The 20046-nt window shown below is 31.9% G+C and overlaps 1 protein-coding gene across 1 annotated transcript in view; it reads left to right on the forward strand.

Annotated features, from left to right (window-relative positions):
• The window catches only part of LOC139499592 (uncharacterized), a 31288-nt gene extending 24020 nt beyond the window's left edge, over nt 1-7268 (forward strand). Inside the window, exons 9-12 of the mRNA XM_071288344.1 lie at nt 681-711; nt 1606-1889; nt 2689-2716; nt 6853-7268. Of these exons, the coding sequence (XP_071144445.1) occupies nt 681-711; nt 1606-1889; nt 2689-2716; nt 6853-7148 (639 nt within the window). The 3' untranslated portion in view covers nt 7149-7268. The remainder of the gene's footprint in view (nt 1-680; nt 712-1605; nt 1890-2688; nt 2717-6852) is intronic.
• Nucleotides 7269-20046: the final 12778 nt, after the last annotated feature.

Raw genomic sequence — 20046 nt, forward strand, 5'->3', positions numbered from 1 at the left:
TTCATCTAAATCTATTGAAAGATAAAAATGATAAGATTGATTGTACATTCAAATTATTTAATAGTCACAAACATTTAAATGGACGAGCTTATATCATAAAATTGACTTTTATAAATTATATGAAAGTTTTTAATAATGGATCACTTTTTAAATCAATGTTTGTCTAAGCTTGTCAAAGCTGGTGCTTTGTTTTAATATTATAAAGGAAATTATTAAAATGTTATGGAACAAAAGAAATAAGACCTCAAACATTTTCAAAATTGATTAGCATTAATTGAAATGTGATGACTCCTAAGGCAACATTTGGAATGAACGTAAAATAAGATGCATGATGCAGTAGTGTTCTTACTTTAACACTTCTCATTACAATTGCTTATTTGTGACTTTGTTTGTTTATAATCTGTCCCTATAGTTATATGTTAGAAACTGCTGATATCGTCCGTCCAAAGATGATAAAAGTTTGAGTATGTTCACATGCAAGTTTAAGGATGTTGAAATGAATAGTTATATTCAATACCTGCGTTTCTGTTCAACCATCATGTAATAATAGTATAATGTAACTTTACTTACTTGTAAACTTGAATATGATGAATATTTGTAATCGAAATCGTGTTTTACTATCAAAAGACACAGTGTCAGTTTATTTTCCTGCTTCTTAATACTTATTTGTTTTGTTTCAGAAGCACGAAGAATGTTTATCCTCTTGTCCAGGTAAATAATATCAGCTCTTATAATACTTTCATTGTAAAAAAAAACTTTCTCCTTTTATTTAGGTAGTATGTATCTAATTCATGTTACTGTAAGATGATGCAATAGCCATTTAGTATAAATTATATAATTAAGACAATAGTTTATAATACCTGTATACTCAATGAGGATGAATTTATCTAGCCATTTTTTTTATAAATTGTGAGTAGCTAACAAAATGCAATCAAGTACAATGCATAGAGACATTTTTAGACAGCTGACTAGTGAGATATGGGACGACAAATAACACCTCGAATTCCGCTGACAGATACATAGATTGTTTATTATACGTTCAGTTGTGATAGTTGACCCTACGAGAAATTTATATTTCAAATGATATATTTACTTGCGTAGACTTTGTTTATAACTCTAAAACCAGTTACCTCAGATCAATTATCATAGGTGACAGTAAATCAAAATAGTTCTCTACTTAGCAGACACCGAAGTCAGTTGTTGAAAACAAACGCAAAATTGTCCTCTAGAGGTAAACAGATTACAAATCAATTCATCCTGCATTTGGGTGTCTTTTCATTCATCAACAGCGCAACAGATTAAGGTCAATTATATCATCGTTCAGTCTGTCAGAAGGATGTTATATCAACTCGACTTGGACTCACAGAAAACACCTGATCATGAAGTGAGAAATGATCTCCAAAATCAAAATCACATTTTGTTTTTCATTAAAACAGTTATTGTAATAATTATATAAGCGTGCATATAGCACAACTGTGGGAAGTTCTTCAAACATTTGATATATTCTTAATTTAGGATTAATCTGTATTATTTATGCTACCTTTATTTCCGAAAATTTTCATCTTTAATAAATATGTGTTTGTGTTAATCTTTAATATTATTTAGGCCTTGAGGACACTGTCCTAGAAATGTTACCAAGCGAACAACAACTTTCAAGACTTGCTGAGTTACTTACCATGAATGAATGTAGAAAATTGATGACTTACTTCGGATTACTGAGAGATTGGGAAGATATTGAATACAGCTACACAACAATGCCTCTTATTTCAAAAGTCATGGCGTTACATTCCTGGCAAACACAAAAGATTAAGGGAAAACCTTCAAAAACATTTTCAAATTTGCTTGACGCATTGAAAGAAGTTGGGATTGCAAATCATTTACTTTGCAAGGTTAGACACTTTTTTTTTTAAAGATTTTATATTTTTAAAATAATTAATATTCATGTAACTGCTGAAGCTTAAAGAGTATATGCATGTGATAGGAATAGCAAATGTAATAACAATTAAAAACTATAGACAAACAATTTACAAAACATTTACGAGTGTATTCAAGCGAAGTAATTTTCAAAGTACAAGAGAGGATAATGTGTGTGGGATTGATTAAAAATCAGGCTAAGTGTTCAATTAACCAAGACAAAATGTTGTAATACGATGAAACAAACTTTTAATTTTAATTTTATGTCGTTGGTTTTGTAAATTTGTAAATATAAAAAAGGCAACATTCAAGATGCACCATCTAGTTCGAACCTGGTAGTAAAGAAACTGTTAAAGGCGTGTACTATTTTTTTAGATATACATTAATGTTCATGGTATTGGGGAAATTTGTAAGGTTTTCCCAAAGTTTGCTTATCAGCCAGAAGACTTTTTTTCACTTCATTGAGTTTTTATCTATATCTAAAACATTAACGATAATGTGTGTCCCACAAATGATAATAAATACACAGTAGAATTATCAGTAAAAAAACTCTAAATGGGCGCTTGCTATGTCCATCTTATACAAAAGAATTTATTGTTTTCTTTCACGTCCACAATGTTATTGTTTTTGTTTCACTGAAAAATATAACAAGTTTTAACAATATTGATGTAAACATTTGTTCTTGGTTATTTCACAACCCTTGTCTTGTTACGTAAAGCTTATAACTGCTGAATTTGTATAAACACACTGAATATATAATAAACTTTCTTTCAGGTGTTCCGGGAAGACACAGACTTGTTAGGTAACACCTGTATAAAAGTTTTAGTAGTCAGTTATCATCACCCCTTCGTAAATTTTACGGACGCCATCACGAGTTGGTTGACCGTTATGGAATAACCGTTTCACAAATGATATCGGATATGTTCCTTACATCGTAACTACAATCCCCTCCCCTTTCATGAATGTGACCTACCGAATTAGACCATTTACCGGATTTGTAATCACATAAGCAACACGACGGGTGCGCATGTGGAGCAGGATCTGCTTACCCTTCCGGAGCACATGAGATCACCCCTACTTTTTTGGTGGGATTCGTGTTGCTTATTCTTTAGTTTTCTATGTTGTGTCGTGTGTGTTGTTGTTTGTTTGTCTTTTTCATTTTTAGCCATGGCGTTGTCAGTTTGTTTTAGATTTATGAGTTTGACTGTCCCTTTGGTATCTTTCGTCCCTCTTTTGCATATGATACCAGACTGTTTTATTGTTGAAATTGCAATAACAATATGAGCATGATTTGTGAATAACCCTTTAAATGTTAATATAATTCAACGTATGCTTGGTATGGAACAAAAAAAATGTTTTTTTAATACAATACCCATTTAGCTATACAGTTTAAAAGAGATATCGTCAAATAGTTTTCATATTTTCATTGTTGTAGCGATCAGAAAAAATATCATAAAGGTCATATTGACAACATCTAATTTAGCCCTTATTCCGTTAAGCATGTTAAAACAACCAACTGGTTTCAAAATTAAAAAAAACATATGATAGTTTGACCTACTTTTGTTAACATCGCTGTCGTCAATGACGACCAAAAGGGAACATTCGAAACCATCTACACCAGTAAGAACGTTTTACTCACCATCTGATTTTCGAAATATGGCAATATCATCACTAAACATAACGCATTAGTAAGTTGAAAATAATACTTCAACGTATTCCTATATTTTAAGTAGCAAAGCACAAAACCAACTTCCAAGTTATACTGTTAGAAATTTAGCTTTGATAGGATCTGTTTCGAAAATATGTTTTTCTAACATAGGGTGCCTGCCTACACAATAATGTTCGCTTTATTTTCATTATCGTAAGAAGTAAATTTGCAAATGTATCACCAAGAGTTGAACTGTTTTTACTAAGCGTTCTCTAAATGATATATAACATAACAGGGAGAAAACAATGATATTGAGTTTGTTTTGACTTTTTGTTTTAATATTTTTCCCATATAATTCTGATTGTTTTGGTTTTTTTATACCAAAATGGACATAACCAATGAACAAAAGACATATTGTATAGTATGTCAAAAAAGATCGACTTGACCAAATGTAAACCTTTTTTGGACGAAAAAATATTTTTAGGTCAAAGAAAACAAAGTAACATATGACAAATATCAACCTAGCACAAGCACTGAATTTAAGGCTTCTTTCTTGGTAAAGGAACATTATATGGTGGAATATAACATGTTAGCTAACGATCAAATCTTCTCCTACCTTGATTATGGTACAACACCATATCATTAGGGCTTACAGTATATGTTAGTTGGAAATAGACAACTAACAACTAAGAACAATTACACAAGCAGAATACACAAATTGCCGATTTAATTTTACGCTCAGGTACAGAAAGCTAGTTTTATGATCGCATTCACAAGTATCAACTCACTACCGACATAGTTTTGTAGTCTTCGATCTTTAGACATGATAATAGCCATCGTATATGTAATAGAACCGATTGTGTCCTAATTCACATTCATCTGTTACGCTTACCTTATTACGAACCCGGATTAATCTAGTTTGTGTTTAAACCCTTTGTATTTAGATTTGAATATTAATCAACACATATCAACCAATGGTCAAAGAAACGCTTGATCCTGTTGATCCTGATAGTTATATGTCCACTTTTTAATTTATGCTGTATTGCTTTCTTGCCATTTCTCCACGAAACGCAAATACATTGTTTTATATAACATTTGTATAACAGACAATCTAGTGGTCACAAAATCTCTAACGGCAGCATGAATCTAGATCTTGAACGGTATATTTTCTTGTTCGAATTGTAGAAGGTCTGTATATTATAGTATAAATGGTCTACCGGGATATCTCTGAGGAATTAAAAACTTTTTTTAGAAAACTAAGGAAGAGATTCTGTACCATTATATACCTATATGGAGTTATTTTCTTTCAGAACGACGGGTCATTCTTTTTCAGAATCAACCGCGGACGATACCATGTTTCAATGGAATATGCTCCAAGGCATAAAATAATGACCTGTGTGAGGTCCTTATTTTCCTTGATAAAAATACAATCTATAATTTACTTCAAAATTTTATTCTTCTGATAGTTTTTTGTTGCCGATTTTAAAATTTATTTTTTAAAGTTCAATCGATGATAGGTGTAAAAGAAACCGTCATTGCCCGCATTGTAATTTTAGAAACAAATAACGTGAAGTTTTCTTAATTTATCGCTACAAGAAACAAACATTATCATATATGTGAGATGAATTTTAATGTAGACTTTCATAAAATAAAGACAGATTTAACATGTTCGTGTGTAAGATTTTGAAAATCTTATTGAGTCACACTGAATAGGTTGATTAATTTTTGGTTGTTTGCTTAACGTCCAGTGGCAAATATTTCATGCATGTTCAGGACGATTCAAACTGAATAGGAAATCATACTGTGACCTACATGTATTTATATTCGTCTTCGTGTCAGTTCTTAACTTTTTTTAAATTTATGTATACCTTTAACTTTATCAAATGATCAACAGTTACTAATAAGATAATCTTATATCCTATTGAATAACATTAACGTAACTCACAAAAGGGTCGGGTGCGGAGGGTATATTATTATATCCTAATTATCTGTTAATACAATGTATTGCTGTTCAAAAGACAATCTTTCTGAATTTTTCATTTGCTTCAATTAAAATTGTTCAAAAAATAACCACTTTTCCGCGATAGAAATGACATTACAAATAGAAAAAAAAAACATACACCCCCCTCTTTTTACATAAACTAAGTGGTACATAAAATACTTACAATGTGTCTTGTATTCGTCATACACCTTTATCGGATGGTAACAATACATTTGTGTCTTACTTCATGCAGTTACAGTAATTTTTTTTATTGTGTATGGATAATAATTTTTAAAAGGTTTATATCTAGATTAATTAGTGAGTTTTATTTCACATTCTAAATGAGCCGTAGGGCTTTTTAAAACCTGAACGCATTAGAAAGGAATATCCCACTTTAGTGTTGTCGGTAAAATAGGATACTAAATTTTGCAAATCTTTATAAAAAATAATACTTTTTAGACGGTATATAAGTCAGATAATGCATATTTTACGGTTTCTCATGTCGTAGAACACACCTCGGGGTGTCAGGATTGCTCAAAGAAAGACCTCCCTACGGTCGGTCTTTCATTTGATCAATCCTGACACCCCTAGGCGTGTTCTACGACAAGAAAAACCTTAAAATATGCATTATCTATAACATATTCTTAAGACAGATCCGTTAAAATCGCCGGTGTCTATATTGTTTGGTTCATGACATTATGCTAACTTAAAAATCATAAATTAACAATCATAACACTAGTTTTCAACAACAACAAAAAGTTGAATGTTTTTTTGGGTTATTTAAATATGCAAAGAATATCAAATAGGTTTTAACCTGTATTCTTTAGAACCATTTTGTTGACCCTTTTTGAATACATGAGAACAACATCTGTTAAGCGGTAGATTTAACAATTATTGTCTGTTGATTGTATTTTTCGTCGTGATATGTTCTGTCTTCATTCGAACTATGGTTTTCGATTGACCTTGTTATTAACTTTCTCCAACTTGTAACACTTTAAATTTATAATTACTTGTCAAAATCGAATTATTCTGGTCCCATTGTAAAGCTTGAATTGCTTACACTTACACACATCTGAGTAAAACCTATTTTTTTCTCACCTGGTTAATATTTTGATTGCCTCAAAATATGTGATTGCAATCTATCAAATGACTAACAAATACAATTTAGTGTATACATTCTGACGAGTGCTGTATTATAGTTTTTCAGTCAAAATATTTAAAATGAACCGATATAGATTTTTCTAAATGAATTGTCAAATATATGCAACATAAGTTTAAAACTATAGAATATATATGTTTATATTGACAGATATTGCAGATGTCCGACTACAAGAAGTTCCTGATGATGATGTGTGTAAAGCTCTGCCTAAATACTTAGGTAACTGTGCCATACAACTTGGAATCGAGCTAGGAATAACGTTTAGTTCAATTACGGAAACACGGTTACATCATCATAAGGATATGTATGGTCAAATAGAAGATGTCCTGGGAAAATGGAAATCATCAAGGGAAGTAAAACCTACAATATACAGGTTGATGCTTGCTTTGGAACGTGTAGATACTGGAGGGTTGACGTATTTAAAGGAGATTTATCTGGAAAAATAGTCTGCTTTTGACTTCATTCTTGCAACTGGCCATGAAAAAAAAACGTATGATAAAAATATCAAGAAAACCAAATCCATAGAAAAAAAAACAAGATGAAAATCCTAATATAAATGAGGAACACACAATATATTGTATGAACAGCCTGTTTGAATTGTTTTACCCTTGTCATTATTGTACACTTAAAAGTTTGCTACTGTGGATTTATTATCATTCGTTGGATACCAATTTTCGTGGTTTTCGTGGGTACAGATAAACCACAAATTTAAATGTTCAACGAATGTCAAATTTTGTATCAGGTTGTATTCAGACTATGGCAAAACCACGAAATCAAATATTCACGAAAAGAAAGTTTTTTGCATCCCACGAAAACTGCTACCCACGAAAATAAATGAATCCACAGTATTCGATGTGAGACTAAGCTCCGTGTTAAAGGCCTTAATTTAGCTTATCATTGTTAAACGTTTTTTACATTATGACATGGATTGAGAGATGTCTAATTGGCACTCATACCACCTCTTTTTATTAGCTCATATAGCTTATAAAACCAGTGAGCTTTTCTCATCATTTGGAGTCCGTCATCCGTCGTCGTCGTTCGTCATCTACCGTCGTCGTATGTTACCTTTTACAAAAATCTTCTCCTCTGATAACTGGTCCAAATTGAACCAAACTTGCCCATAATCATCATCGGGGTATCTTGTTTTAAAAATGTGTCCGATGAACATGGTTCAAAATAGAGCATATGAATAAAATGCAGTTTTTGGCTTATATCTCTGAAACTAAAGCATTAAGTCTGACTGAAGTAAAAATATTCATCAGGTAAAGATCCATCTGCCCTTCAATTTTAAGATAAATCAGACAACTCGTTGTTTGGTTACTGCCTCTGAATTAGTAATTTTAAGGAAATTTTACGGTTTTTGGTTATATCTTGAAAATTATTTTAGATAGAGATAAACAGTAAACAGCTAAGACAAATTTAACCAAACTTCGCAACTATCATCATTAGACTATCTAGTTCGATAACTGTTTCCGATGACCCCGCTTATCAATAGATATGGCTGACATGGCTACAAATAGAACATAGGATAAAATTCAGTTTTTGGTTTATATCTCTGAAACTAAAGCATTTAGAGCAAATCTGACATCAAATCAAAATGTTTATCAGGTTTAGATGTATCTGCCCTGAAATTGTCCGACTTAACAGTTAACCCGTTTTTTGGGTTGCTGTCCCTCAATAAGTAAAATTAAGGAAATTTGGAGTTTTTTTGTTTTGTTATTATCTTGAATATTATTATAAATAATGATCAACATCAATAATCTGCAGCAAAGTAAGATCTACAAATAAGTCAAGAGGACCGAAATGTTAAATGACCCCTTACAGAGTTATTGCCCTAAAAAGTCAATGTTTAACTATTTTGTTTTATTTGTATGTCAATATATATTTTCAAAGACTAAACAATTTTTGTTTTAATGATTTGGCATTATGCAGTTCTTTCAACATAAATAAATAAATCTAAATATACACAAAATGAGTACAGTATAAACCAACAGATGAAAATTTTCATTGAAAAATTAAATGCGACGTTTTTTCTTAAAAAATGAATAGTAAGCCTACATTTATGTCAAATTGTTTAACATATAGTAAACAAAATTAACACAAATCATCAGCCATTCTATTTTTAAGCGTGTAAATTGAAGCAAGGATGCAATTTTGGTACTTTAATTCCAAAACTCACGAATAGTTTTGAGGTCTGTTCAATCCAATTTATTCTATGAATCAGAATGGATTCAAAATTAAATTTGTGAAATCATATAGTGAGTTTTGATATATACTTCACATCAATTTATCTGTGTAAATCTGTTTTGATGAGAACTTTCACAATACTTTTTGTGCTTTTTTGTAAATGTTTGTTTGTTTTGAGATTGTAATACGGTGATGACTGCTGTAACCATATTTTGACTGTTTTATCGGTTGTGTCTGTTTTGTTCGCACATCGTTGTGGAGATGACGGAATTTGATGCGACTGTCATACAAGTGAGAGGTTTAGCACTGTGGGACCAGGTTCAATCCAAGAGTTTCATTTTGTGAAGTTGAAATCATCCCTTCGTTCATTTTACGGACGCCATCACGAGTTGGTTCACCGCTATAAAAACCGTTATTCAGATGATATCAGATACGTTTCTCATGTTGTCACTACCATCCCGTTCCCTTCTTCACGAATGTTACCTACCGAATTAGACTATTTACCGGATTTGTAATAACATGAGCAACACGAAGGGTGCCAGATGTTGAACAGGCTCTGCTTATATTTCCGGAGCACTCCCAGATTTTGGTTGAGTTCGTGTTGCTTTTGTACCCCTATTTTGTTTTTGTTTTGTTCACGCATCGTTGTCAATTTAATGGAATTTGGACTGTACAAGTGTGCGGTTTAGCGCTATAAAACCAGGTTCAATCAACCATTTTCTACAGTACCAAGTCAGGAATATGACAGTTGTTGTCAATTCGTTTGATGTGTTTTATCATTTGATTTTACCATTTGAATAGGCACTTAAAAGGCTTTACTCATCAGATGGACAAAAATACAAGTGGACATGGCCGGCTACTTGTACATCCCAACAACAAAAAGACACTAGGAACAAATCTGAGAGTACTCGCAGTTATCTGACAGCTGGTTCAAAGCCACAAAAAACTGATAAAAAAACATGCATCTAAGACCAAATTATAAATCAGTACACAACCAACATCCAATGGATTTAGTGTAAAGACGTCATTAAAAGTCAATGAAATACATGACCTTGTGCAATGTCAATATACAGGTATCGACAGATTGTAGATCCATGAATGTGTATATGTATATAACATACTACTAATATGTAGTTTGCTTTTAATTTACTGATTTTAAACAAAATCAATATTTATACCAATAAAAACAAAATTCAATGATCCTGTTACAGTGTTAAATTGGTAATCATTTAGATTAAGTTTATCTAAAAGAGCGGTTAGTTTACAAGGATCATTTCTAAATGTCCGCACACGTTTAACAACATTTCCGTAAAAAATGAGAATGTGCCATCCCGTTTGAAATAAGTTTTCTACAGGTACAACCAAACTTCAAAACCAAATCTTTGTATCTATGGAAAAATTTAGTAAAGGTTTAAAGTAATTTATGGTAACGATATCCCTGGCTTAATAATTTACCAGTAGTACATAGATTACAGTCGTTAAAATCAAAAACGTCACAACAGACATGGGCATAGCTAAAGAGCTGTAGAATATAAAAACCGTAAGATGGTGCCAAAGGAACATAACCATCTAAAAATTGAAAATTAACAATAGGGAACGAACAATCGTTCCTTTTGTCGTAAATTTTAGTGTGGAGTATCCTGTTTAAAACCAAAATATCTAAATCCAGGAAAGGACAGTTATTACCGTTAAAATTTGGTTTATTTTAAGTAAGTTCCTTTGCGGTAATTTCAGCAGTATATTGAGTCAATTCTTAATTATTAAACGAAAATATTTCATCAAGTGTTGTTGAATAATCAATTAAATGCAATTTCGACTGAGTTTAGTCATAAACTGCGATTCATTACAGTACAAAAACAAGTATGCTATTAAATTATGACGCTTTTGAAAACAAGGGCTAATCAATTTAAATGTCAGCATACTCTTCCATTTTGTGAAAGAGGAGTAGTTTCATAGCTTATGATGATTTGTGGTCTTTTAGGATCGATCTTTCGTTTGCCTGATGTACTTTCGAATGTATTGAAATTTATCTCACCATCTAGATGTCCATAGCAGAACCTCACCTTGACTTTTATTTTAGTCTTCTTAGAATTTTCGGCATTTGATCCGAATCGTTTTGCATTAATTTGGAAGTGAATTTCGCTTAACATGCTTAACTCACGAAAAGTTGATCCCTCATATTCTTTGTCCTGATCTATCTATTTATCATCGCATCTGATGTCCCTGGTGACCGTGGCATCTATTTGAATCAAAAGTTTTAAAGAAGGTAAATACTTTAATTTGTTTGTTTGATGTTTCATCTTCAATGAGACGTATTCAACAAAGTTACGCATGGTTTGGTCAAAGCAATGTTTTAGTATAACAAAGATTTTTATTACGCGTGTGCTGAAATGACCGACCAACTGGAATTATCTGGATAAAAATGTATCATATAAAAAAGTATTTTTTTAGTGTTTAAGAGTTTACTTTCGATTCTTTGTATCGTCTACAATGTTTGCGAACCTCCATTATCGGTTAAAATGTCTTTACAATGAGTTTTGCTACAGTGTAAACCCTTTGTCTGTTTTCTTTCTTCAAAACAGCTTTCTCGAGATGAGCTTTGCTTGGGCGAAATGCATGGTTTTCATATCTAAAAATTGCATAGATAACTCCCTTGTCGTTAGCTAATTTTTCTACATAGTATTGTTTTATCTGCGCTTGGGGAGAGTGTGGCCTTTTCAAAAGGAATCAAAATGGTAACATCGATATCTACTTCAAAGCCGTCTGCGCTACGAAACAAATGGAAGGTCACAGCAGTTTATCTTGTAAAGAAGTTGCAACCCGTCAGCATTATCTTCCAACCCTCATTCAAATTTTCAACCAAAGATGCAAGTAGTAAATCGTGTATTCCTAATCTAATATCATCTGTAAATGCATCTGGGTAACCAAATTTGAAACTTTGGCATATTCACGGATATGCTTATTTTCATCCATGCGATATGGATAAAATATATCTATCTCTGCTAGTTTTGGTAAAATTATAACAAAATCGAATTCATCTGGTCTGCCAACTTTAGTTTTTTTCTCCAATACTGCCAGCAAGATGTAGTTCGCTGTTTTGAAAAACAGAATACGTATCTTGTAGTAACTTTTCAGTGTCTCGGCAGAGTGATTGAATATACATTCTCACATCTGCATGTGTCTCTTTTCTAACATGTTCTTTTAACTGCAATTTTGTCATAAATGTTGTTCTGTTGCTACCATGTGCTTGCAGCATCCGTTTTGATTGTGTTTCAAAGTGGGAAATAAGTCCGTTGATATCTTCTTCATCGCCATCGCTACTTATCTTTCCAACACTTAATTCGTGATCTCCAGGTACGATTTGATATGGCCATTTAAGTAAATTACCATATTTAGCGGAAAACGTAAATCCATTATTGCTAAAATATAAACAATTATCTTTATAGTCATTGTATGTATAATCAAGCTAAAGATAAATTAATTTCAATTAAAGAACATTTCAAATAAAATAATGCAAACACCATACAACATGAGAAAAACTCAATAAATGGCCAGACGTGATAAACCAGGTTAAAACTGTTATGATATATTACAACACAAAACCATTAAACCATTAAACGGCATCAAAAATGAAAGTAAATTAAAAAGGAAATAGCACCAAGTTGACTTGACACTTGCGCTCCATAAGTGTCTTGTATGTGGTTATTTTGTCCAGTTGTTTAACCCCTGTTACACTTCCCTTTATTTCATGTAGAATAGGGAATATTGTTAATCTATTGAAAAATGCATATGAAAAAAGCACAGACGTAAATGTTGATAATAAAGACTAATGATAGATACAAATGATAACTAGAATCAAGACCTGTCATTCGCCTTTCCTGAAGAAAAAAACCGTTGTCTTGCGTATGACAAAAGGAAACAAAATGCAGTTAATCTTTTCTTAACGTTTTGTGATGTATAAAATTTAACAAATGACGATTTTAAGCAGTGCATATATGAAGGAGTCTCGATTCCAGTTCAATGTGAAAATCATTGAATAAAGTTTAAAAAAAAACATATTACGTTTTAAGTTCCTCATCAAAATAATTTCACTTTAAAATCGATCTTTTAAATTTTCTTCTTGATCTTTGTGACACGTCCCCCCTCTGTCCTACATAATCAGATAGATGTGAGAGGCAGTTACTATATCTTATTTTACAACTTACCATTAGAAGAAGACATGTCTTCTCCGTCTATATGAAAAATGGACTATTACCTCGTCACAGGTATTTCCATTTTAGACTTAAAGTTCATTTGTGAAACTTACAATGTATGAATAAGATCGTTATATTTTAAATTACTACTAGTTCCCTTTAACAATATGAAATGAGTAAGTAAAACCTTTCACAAGAAACCAATTATCATTTGAAATTACCCATTACACTATTACACGAATGATTATATAGGTTATTTATAAGTGTGTAAATATTGCTTTTCAATTTGCATGTGTACTGTTTAACTAGTTTTGTATAAGACATAATCTTATTTTTTTTAAATGAAATGTGTGATTTGAACCGACTAGGTCGCTGAATGAATACACATTAATTAGCCAAATATTTAGTACTTTGTTTAATTTGCATGGCGGTCATAATATTTTTTTTCTAAATAGGATCAAATATGTTTTAAACATCTTTATAGGGTCAATTTAAAATAAACCACTGTTGAAAGTTGTATTAGCATTTCAACGGTTAATTTCCATGGAGATTCAGCAGTTTTACACATTTATAATGGTTCATTTACATATATGAACAAATGATACAAATAAAAAATTGTGTTTATGTTAGTTTAAAGGGGGTCTAATTACGATTTGTCAAGGATATTTGGTATGTATGGAATTTGATGCGACTGTCATACAAGTGAGAGTTTTAGCTAGCTCAAAAGCCAGGTTTAATCCACCATTTTCTACATCAAAAATGTATGTACCAAGTTAGGAATATGACAGTTGTTATCCATTCGTTTGATGTGTTTGAGCTTTTGATTTTGCCATCTGATTAGGGACTTTCTTTTTTAATTTTCCTCGGAATCCAGTATTTTTTTTATTTTACTTTTTGCCATATCTTTTTTGAAATTATTTTGTTACTTTTATGTTGTTTCTTCTAAAGCTATCTTCTAGACTTGAACAGTTAAACAATTGTCGCCTAGCTTTTGCCTCGCATATTCAGTCGTGGTTAATCGACTGACTGTTCATATATTGAATAAAATAGAGAACCGAAACGTGGAATTTTTCAAAGATTCAACAAGCCGACAAATGAGGAGAAAACATCCTAGAGCCACCAATGGGTCTGCTACATAGCGAGAAAATCCCCCAACCGGAGGTGGTCTTCGGCAGTTAAATAAAATCGTATACTAGTTCAGCGAAAATAGAAGTCACACTTAACTTCGAAAAATAAGTTTAACAAACATGCAAGACGAAGAAAGACTAGAAGTTCCCCACTTGGGACAGGCGCAAACATCCGGTGAGTTTAAACATGTTTTGTGAGATATCTAGCCTCTTTCTTTACTTTTCCGTATTAGACCTTTTCAACATCTCTCGACACCGACTTATGACACCTACAGTTTACAGGTAAAATGGATGGGTCGTCTCAAAGACAAAAACCATCATGATTATCATTACGAAGCACACTGGATTTGCGGTTATATACTGTTTTGACTATATAGCTTAAGAATATATATCAAGCAAATAAATAGATAAATATATTTATCCTGCAATTGGGTGTACTACTATACAGATACAGCCCTACAGATATCGCTATGCTGTATCTGTATACCATACAGATATGGCTTAAAAGCTCCACCCACTGCCGGACTGAGTATTGTATGAACCTGCGTGACCTCAGAATGTGTATTGCAGTCGCATTCCAATGACGTTGCAATTGCGAATTAACGATTACTTTTATACGTTCTGTTTGTTTTCAAACATTTCTTTAGAGCAATAAGAATCACACCAATTGTCTGATAACATACACACATGAACAGCAGTCTTTTCTACGATGACAACTATCGATTTCAAAACTTGAATGTGTATGATTGTGTAACAAAAACAACCATGTCAATTTCAGCATGCATGTTTAGTGAATGTCGAGTCTGAAGCGTAGGACAACTCGTACACTCCTGTTTCAAATTGGAAAATGTTTTGTTATTGGTTTTTACTGTTGAAATTAGTTGGTATGTTAAAATAGATAATTATTCACCTTCAGCGATGTATTATTGTTGACCATTCGAGATTCCTTTTTTGCGAACCCGTCTTCAGCTGAATGTGTGATTACTGTGTCGTATTACTATACGGGCCTCAAGTGATTTCAAATCGAATATAAGTGCAAAACATGTGTTTTTTTGTGTCTTTCAAAACACAAATAATATACAGAATTAATTGCAGGATAAAGACAATAACTGTTTAGTGTCTTTAAATATCTGTTGTATTTGTACTCGGCTCGAAACAGGTGTAATAGGTCTGTAAAAGCTCAGATACACCTTGTTTCCTAGCCTCGTACAAATACAGCTGATATTTAAAGACACTAAACAGTTATTGTCTATGTCTCTGTCATATAATATTCTAATTTCGTATGTATTTGTACGACATTTCATATTGAATTGATTAAAAAATACTGCAATCATTCTGCATCCTAACCCACTTACTCTTTAATTTTATGATTATGTGAGTCTTTCACTAAATATTTGCCGCATGCAAATAACGAGTAATTTGTTGGTGTAAAAGCTTTGATGAAATTTTTCAAAATTAAGGGAAAATGATAACTGGACTTTCCGTCCGTATCACACTTGTGAACACGACCAACTTGGTGTTTTTACACCGATCTTCACCTTAGTTGATGTACATATTCAATTTCTGGAGGGATAATCACATATTGATTTTGAAGGTCAAAGGAAAATATCACATCGTTTTTTTGGGTTTTTTTTTTTATCAACGACGGACTTCTCCGCTGCAAGATATCTTGTTAGAGTTGATGTTTTTTCTAAAAATATAATTGACCCCTCGTTTCAATGTTACAACATTTAAGCAGTGATTGGTGAATATATATTTAAGTGGAACACCAAATTGGTGAATTTAAAGATACAAAGTATTGAGTACATTATGGAGGCACCAAGGCCAAAACTAGCAGACATTGTAGAAACACGTGCCGCCCTTGTCAACATCATAATTAATCATTGTTTAATCAAATATCAACTAAAATAAAACATATTTTTTATTTTTCGTTTTTTTTCCAAATTCCACCAAGACAACTAGAAGCTTAACGTCTAAAAAGATGAAATGTGACTTAAAGTCAATCATTTTCCTTATAATAAATTGAAAAATCCATGTTATTTGGACTCTGTAGGAAAGTTGTATTATTGTCAATGAAAACAATAAAACCAATAATGATCTAAAAAAACTGTTTTTGAGACGATCCTGCACATTTCACCTGTCGTAGGCGTTCTCAACTGTAGGTGCCGAGAGTTGTTGAAAAGGTCTATTAGAACAAATATATCTAAATTACTTGCTAAATCAAGATTCTATAAATTATTATAATTTGCTCAAACAAAATTAAATTGTCAGTTTAAAAATCAAAATTTTCAAATGTACAAAAAATCTGGCGGTTAATTTGACTGTTTAATGAATTTATTTTGTCACAATTACTAAGTTTGATATTACAAGTACTTAGGTGATGAAAACCATATCTTACTTAAACATGGGAAAATAAATATTAAGGTGAATATAAAATATATATCCAACTCAATAATGTACTAAAACATGACAACGGAAATTAGACAAATCAATCGCTACGATTAACGATAAATTATAAAACATTTATTTAAGAAAATGACAAGCCCATGGTAAAAATAACCGAATGAGAACGATGCAACAAACTTCGTAACAAAACACTGCATTATATTAAGGTGTCTTATGGTCCAATAGTTAAATACGCAAATACAATTTACAACCTTCATCCTTGAACTGAGATATCTACTTATTAGTGGTTAAAAATTCCAGAACTATATAAAACAAAAACAAACATCAGGTCACAAACACCATATGCACAGAATATCAGAAATATTATTAGGATTAAGCAGCGTCACCAGGAAAAAGAGCGAAAACAAAAATATAAAAAATAAAATAAGGCAGAGAAACACATACCAACTTTAACTATTTTTGAATGCAGGTATAGTTATAACGATTTATTGATTTCTCAACAATGATTTAAAGTTTCTTAAAAACAAAACAATGCTTTTGAACGCTTTAAAATTCTTAATATCAAATATGATTTGTAAATGCTATCAACATAATTTATTGATGAACAATACGTTATCTTGTATCCAAATTTTGAAATCAGTGTGAATAAAGCTAATACTTGAGTCTGGAAGTTACATTTCTTAACCAAAAGTAGCCAATAATCTCCCCTTTTACAGGCACAAGTATGTAACAACAAATATTTGTAGTATCAGTTTGAGACTGGATGTGACATTATCTTTACTGAAAAATGGATATTATATCCCTCATTTCAAGAAAAACCATATAAGAAACTAAATATTTATCGCATCATTTGGACGAAACTTATGATTGGACACCAAAAGTAACTTTGAGTTGTTAACCGGAAGTTCTAGCCTTTCTTAGTCTTGCATGTTTGTTAATCTAGGCTCCTTATCAGTTACTTATTGGAATGATCTGTTAGTGTTCTCTGAAAACTAGTTATGATAGTTGAGATGCAACTTACTTAAAATCTAGTCAATCTAAGTTGTTTTATGTTTAAAGTTTGATTATTGTTTTATAATGATACATGATATGTCTCAGGGTTTTTAAAAAAATAAATGTTGCTATAAACTGAACAGTGGAAGTTCAGGATTGAGAATGGGCTGTGTAACGATTTTCATTTATTTCAATGCAGTGTTTTAGAAAACAGATTTTCAAACGTTTAATAATTTGAAACTATTACGGAACGGTTATGGAAATTTGTTCATGCATCGAACGAGTAGTTCCCACATCTTGAGTTTGGAGAGCAATTGCCGAAATTTACAAACTTGAAGCGGAGAGTTTGGCTAGCTATTAAACCATTGCTATCTCTCTTTACATATATAGCAGAGCTCAGAAAGGGTGACAAAAAAAAATCCAATGCTGTATACTTTAAATAAAGGCAACAGAAGTATACCGTTGTTCAAAACTCGTAAATCAATGGACAAAAAACAAAATCGGGGTAACAAACTAAAACTGAGGGAAATGCATAAAATATAAGAGGAGAACAACGACACAACATAAACATGTAAGACACACACAGAAACAGATTAAGCATTAGACAAAATCTGATGAGAATAACAAATATAACATCAAACCCAAATACACGAATTTGGGATAGACAAGTACCGTGACACGTCTTTAAGCCATTGTAACTCTACTTTTAACGAGACTCTTTCACGTTTGAGGATTTACTTATATAATATTGAAATAACGTAAAAAGTACGTGCATGCTTTTCTAGTGAAATCTACCCACTCCTCACCCCGCAAAATTTACCATAATCAGGAACGTTGGGACCTGATCTGTTGAAGTGAAAGCGATCTTTATAAGGTATGACTTCTGCTGAGAAGTGCGGTTTGTAACAATCAAAATGTAGTTACCCTTTAAGTTCGTGAAAGTTCCAACGAGCAGATTTTAAAATACATACAAGAATAACATTGGCATTTCTCGAAACACAACTGTTTGAATAGCTTTCATGTTTTGATAGGAAAGTGGCTTGATAATGAGGTATTGGATGTATCAACCTATCGAGTATATTTAATGCCTCTACCATTCAAAACTTTATACCTTCCTATTTAATAACACAGAACCTACTATCATTTTATATACATATAACAACAAAAAATCAACAGAAGTTTAATTTTTAATTATACGTCAGTAACATCGGAAGTCAGTGTGGAAAATTATACTTCTCTCACTTGACACTGTAAATCATCTAATTGGAAAAATGATCCCTATGGCCATCTTATTACAACCGTCAAGGTCGAAAGATTAAAAACGGTTTTAAAATAAGACAAAAATATCAGCTTCAATTAAAACAAATTGAAAACAGAGTCGTCAGATCACCAGAGACGTTCTTTCATCGTTTTGTAATAACAAGTGTGAACGGGAAAATCTGATAAATAAAATATCTCATGATTCTTACTTTAATAAATGCATGAATGGTGGGGATATTCTAATATCACTTTTTGCAAATAATTTCGAAATGGATAAAAGAGTACACAAAACGTCTATATCAAAAATAAGAAACAAACTTTTAGTATTTGCACAGAGGTTTGTGATTGTATCGGCTGAAACACCACCCAACACTGTCGTGGTGGTATGCTTTAAATACTACACAGACGTTGTAAAGTATGAAATTTTAAATTCTTCTACATTCAAGTCCGTGCGCTTCACAGAAGGTTATATATCATAGCCACAGCAAAGCTTAAAAAAGACGTATTCTGAAAATTGAAGGTCCTTTCTATGTATTAGTTGTATATAAACTATCCTAAAATAAACAATTGGCCCTCTTGCAAGTGTTTTACAATTTTTCTTTCAGAGATGACTACTGTCTAGAAACTTATCATAAAATTTTGAAATGAAACATGTGAAAATAGTGGAATTAACCATTTTCAGAGTGTATAACATTCTTTCGGTACATGTCGTGCCTTGGATGGTCCGTTTAATTCGGTTGACAGTTTTTACTTTAAAACTTTTTCCACTCTACAAAACCTTACCATGCAAACGTTTTCCTATTAACTTAAATGGTCGTTTGGTTAATATGAATAGACATAAGAAGATGTGGTATGAGTGCCAATGAGACAACTCTCCACCCAAGTCACAATTCGTAAAAGAATAAACAATATAGGTTAAAGATCGGTCTGTATATATATTTGCTGCCTCGTATTTAAAGCCTTTTGTTCTAAAGCGAAAAGTAAATATGCTAAATACACTTACTGGAGGTGTAAACTGTTAATTTTCTCTTTGATAGTATGTATAATAAGGCCAAAAGTAGTTTACCGCGAAAGACATCAGTTATAATACACTGCAACAAAAACAACCACCAACACCAACATACATAGATGAATGTACATCTCGACAATTAATATAAAGAAGGCATATACGGTTGTTT

The sequence above is a fragment of the Mytilus edulis genome, chromosome 12 (genome assembly GCF_963676685.1).
Source record: "Mytilus edulis chromosome 12, xbMytEdul2.2, whole genome shotgun sequence".
In the NCBI taxonomy this organism is placed as follows: domain Eukaryota; kingdom Metazoa; phylum Mollusca; class Bivalvia; order Mytilida; family Mytilidae; genus Mytilus; species Mytilus edulis.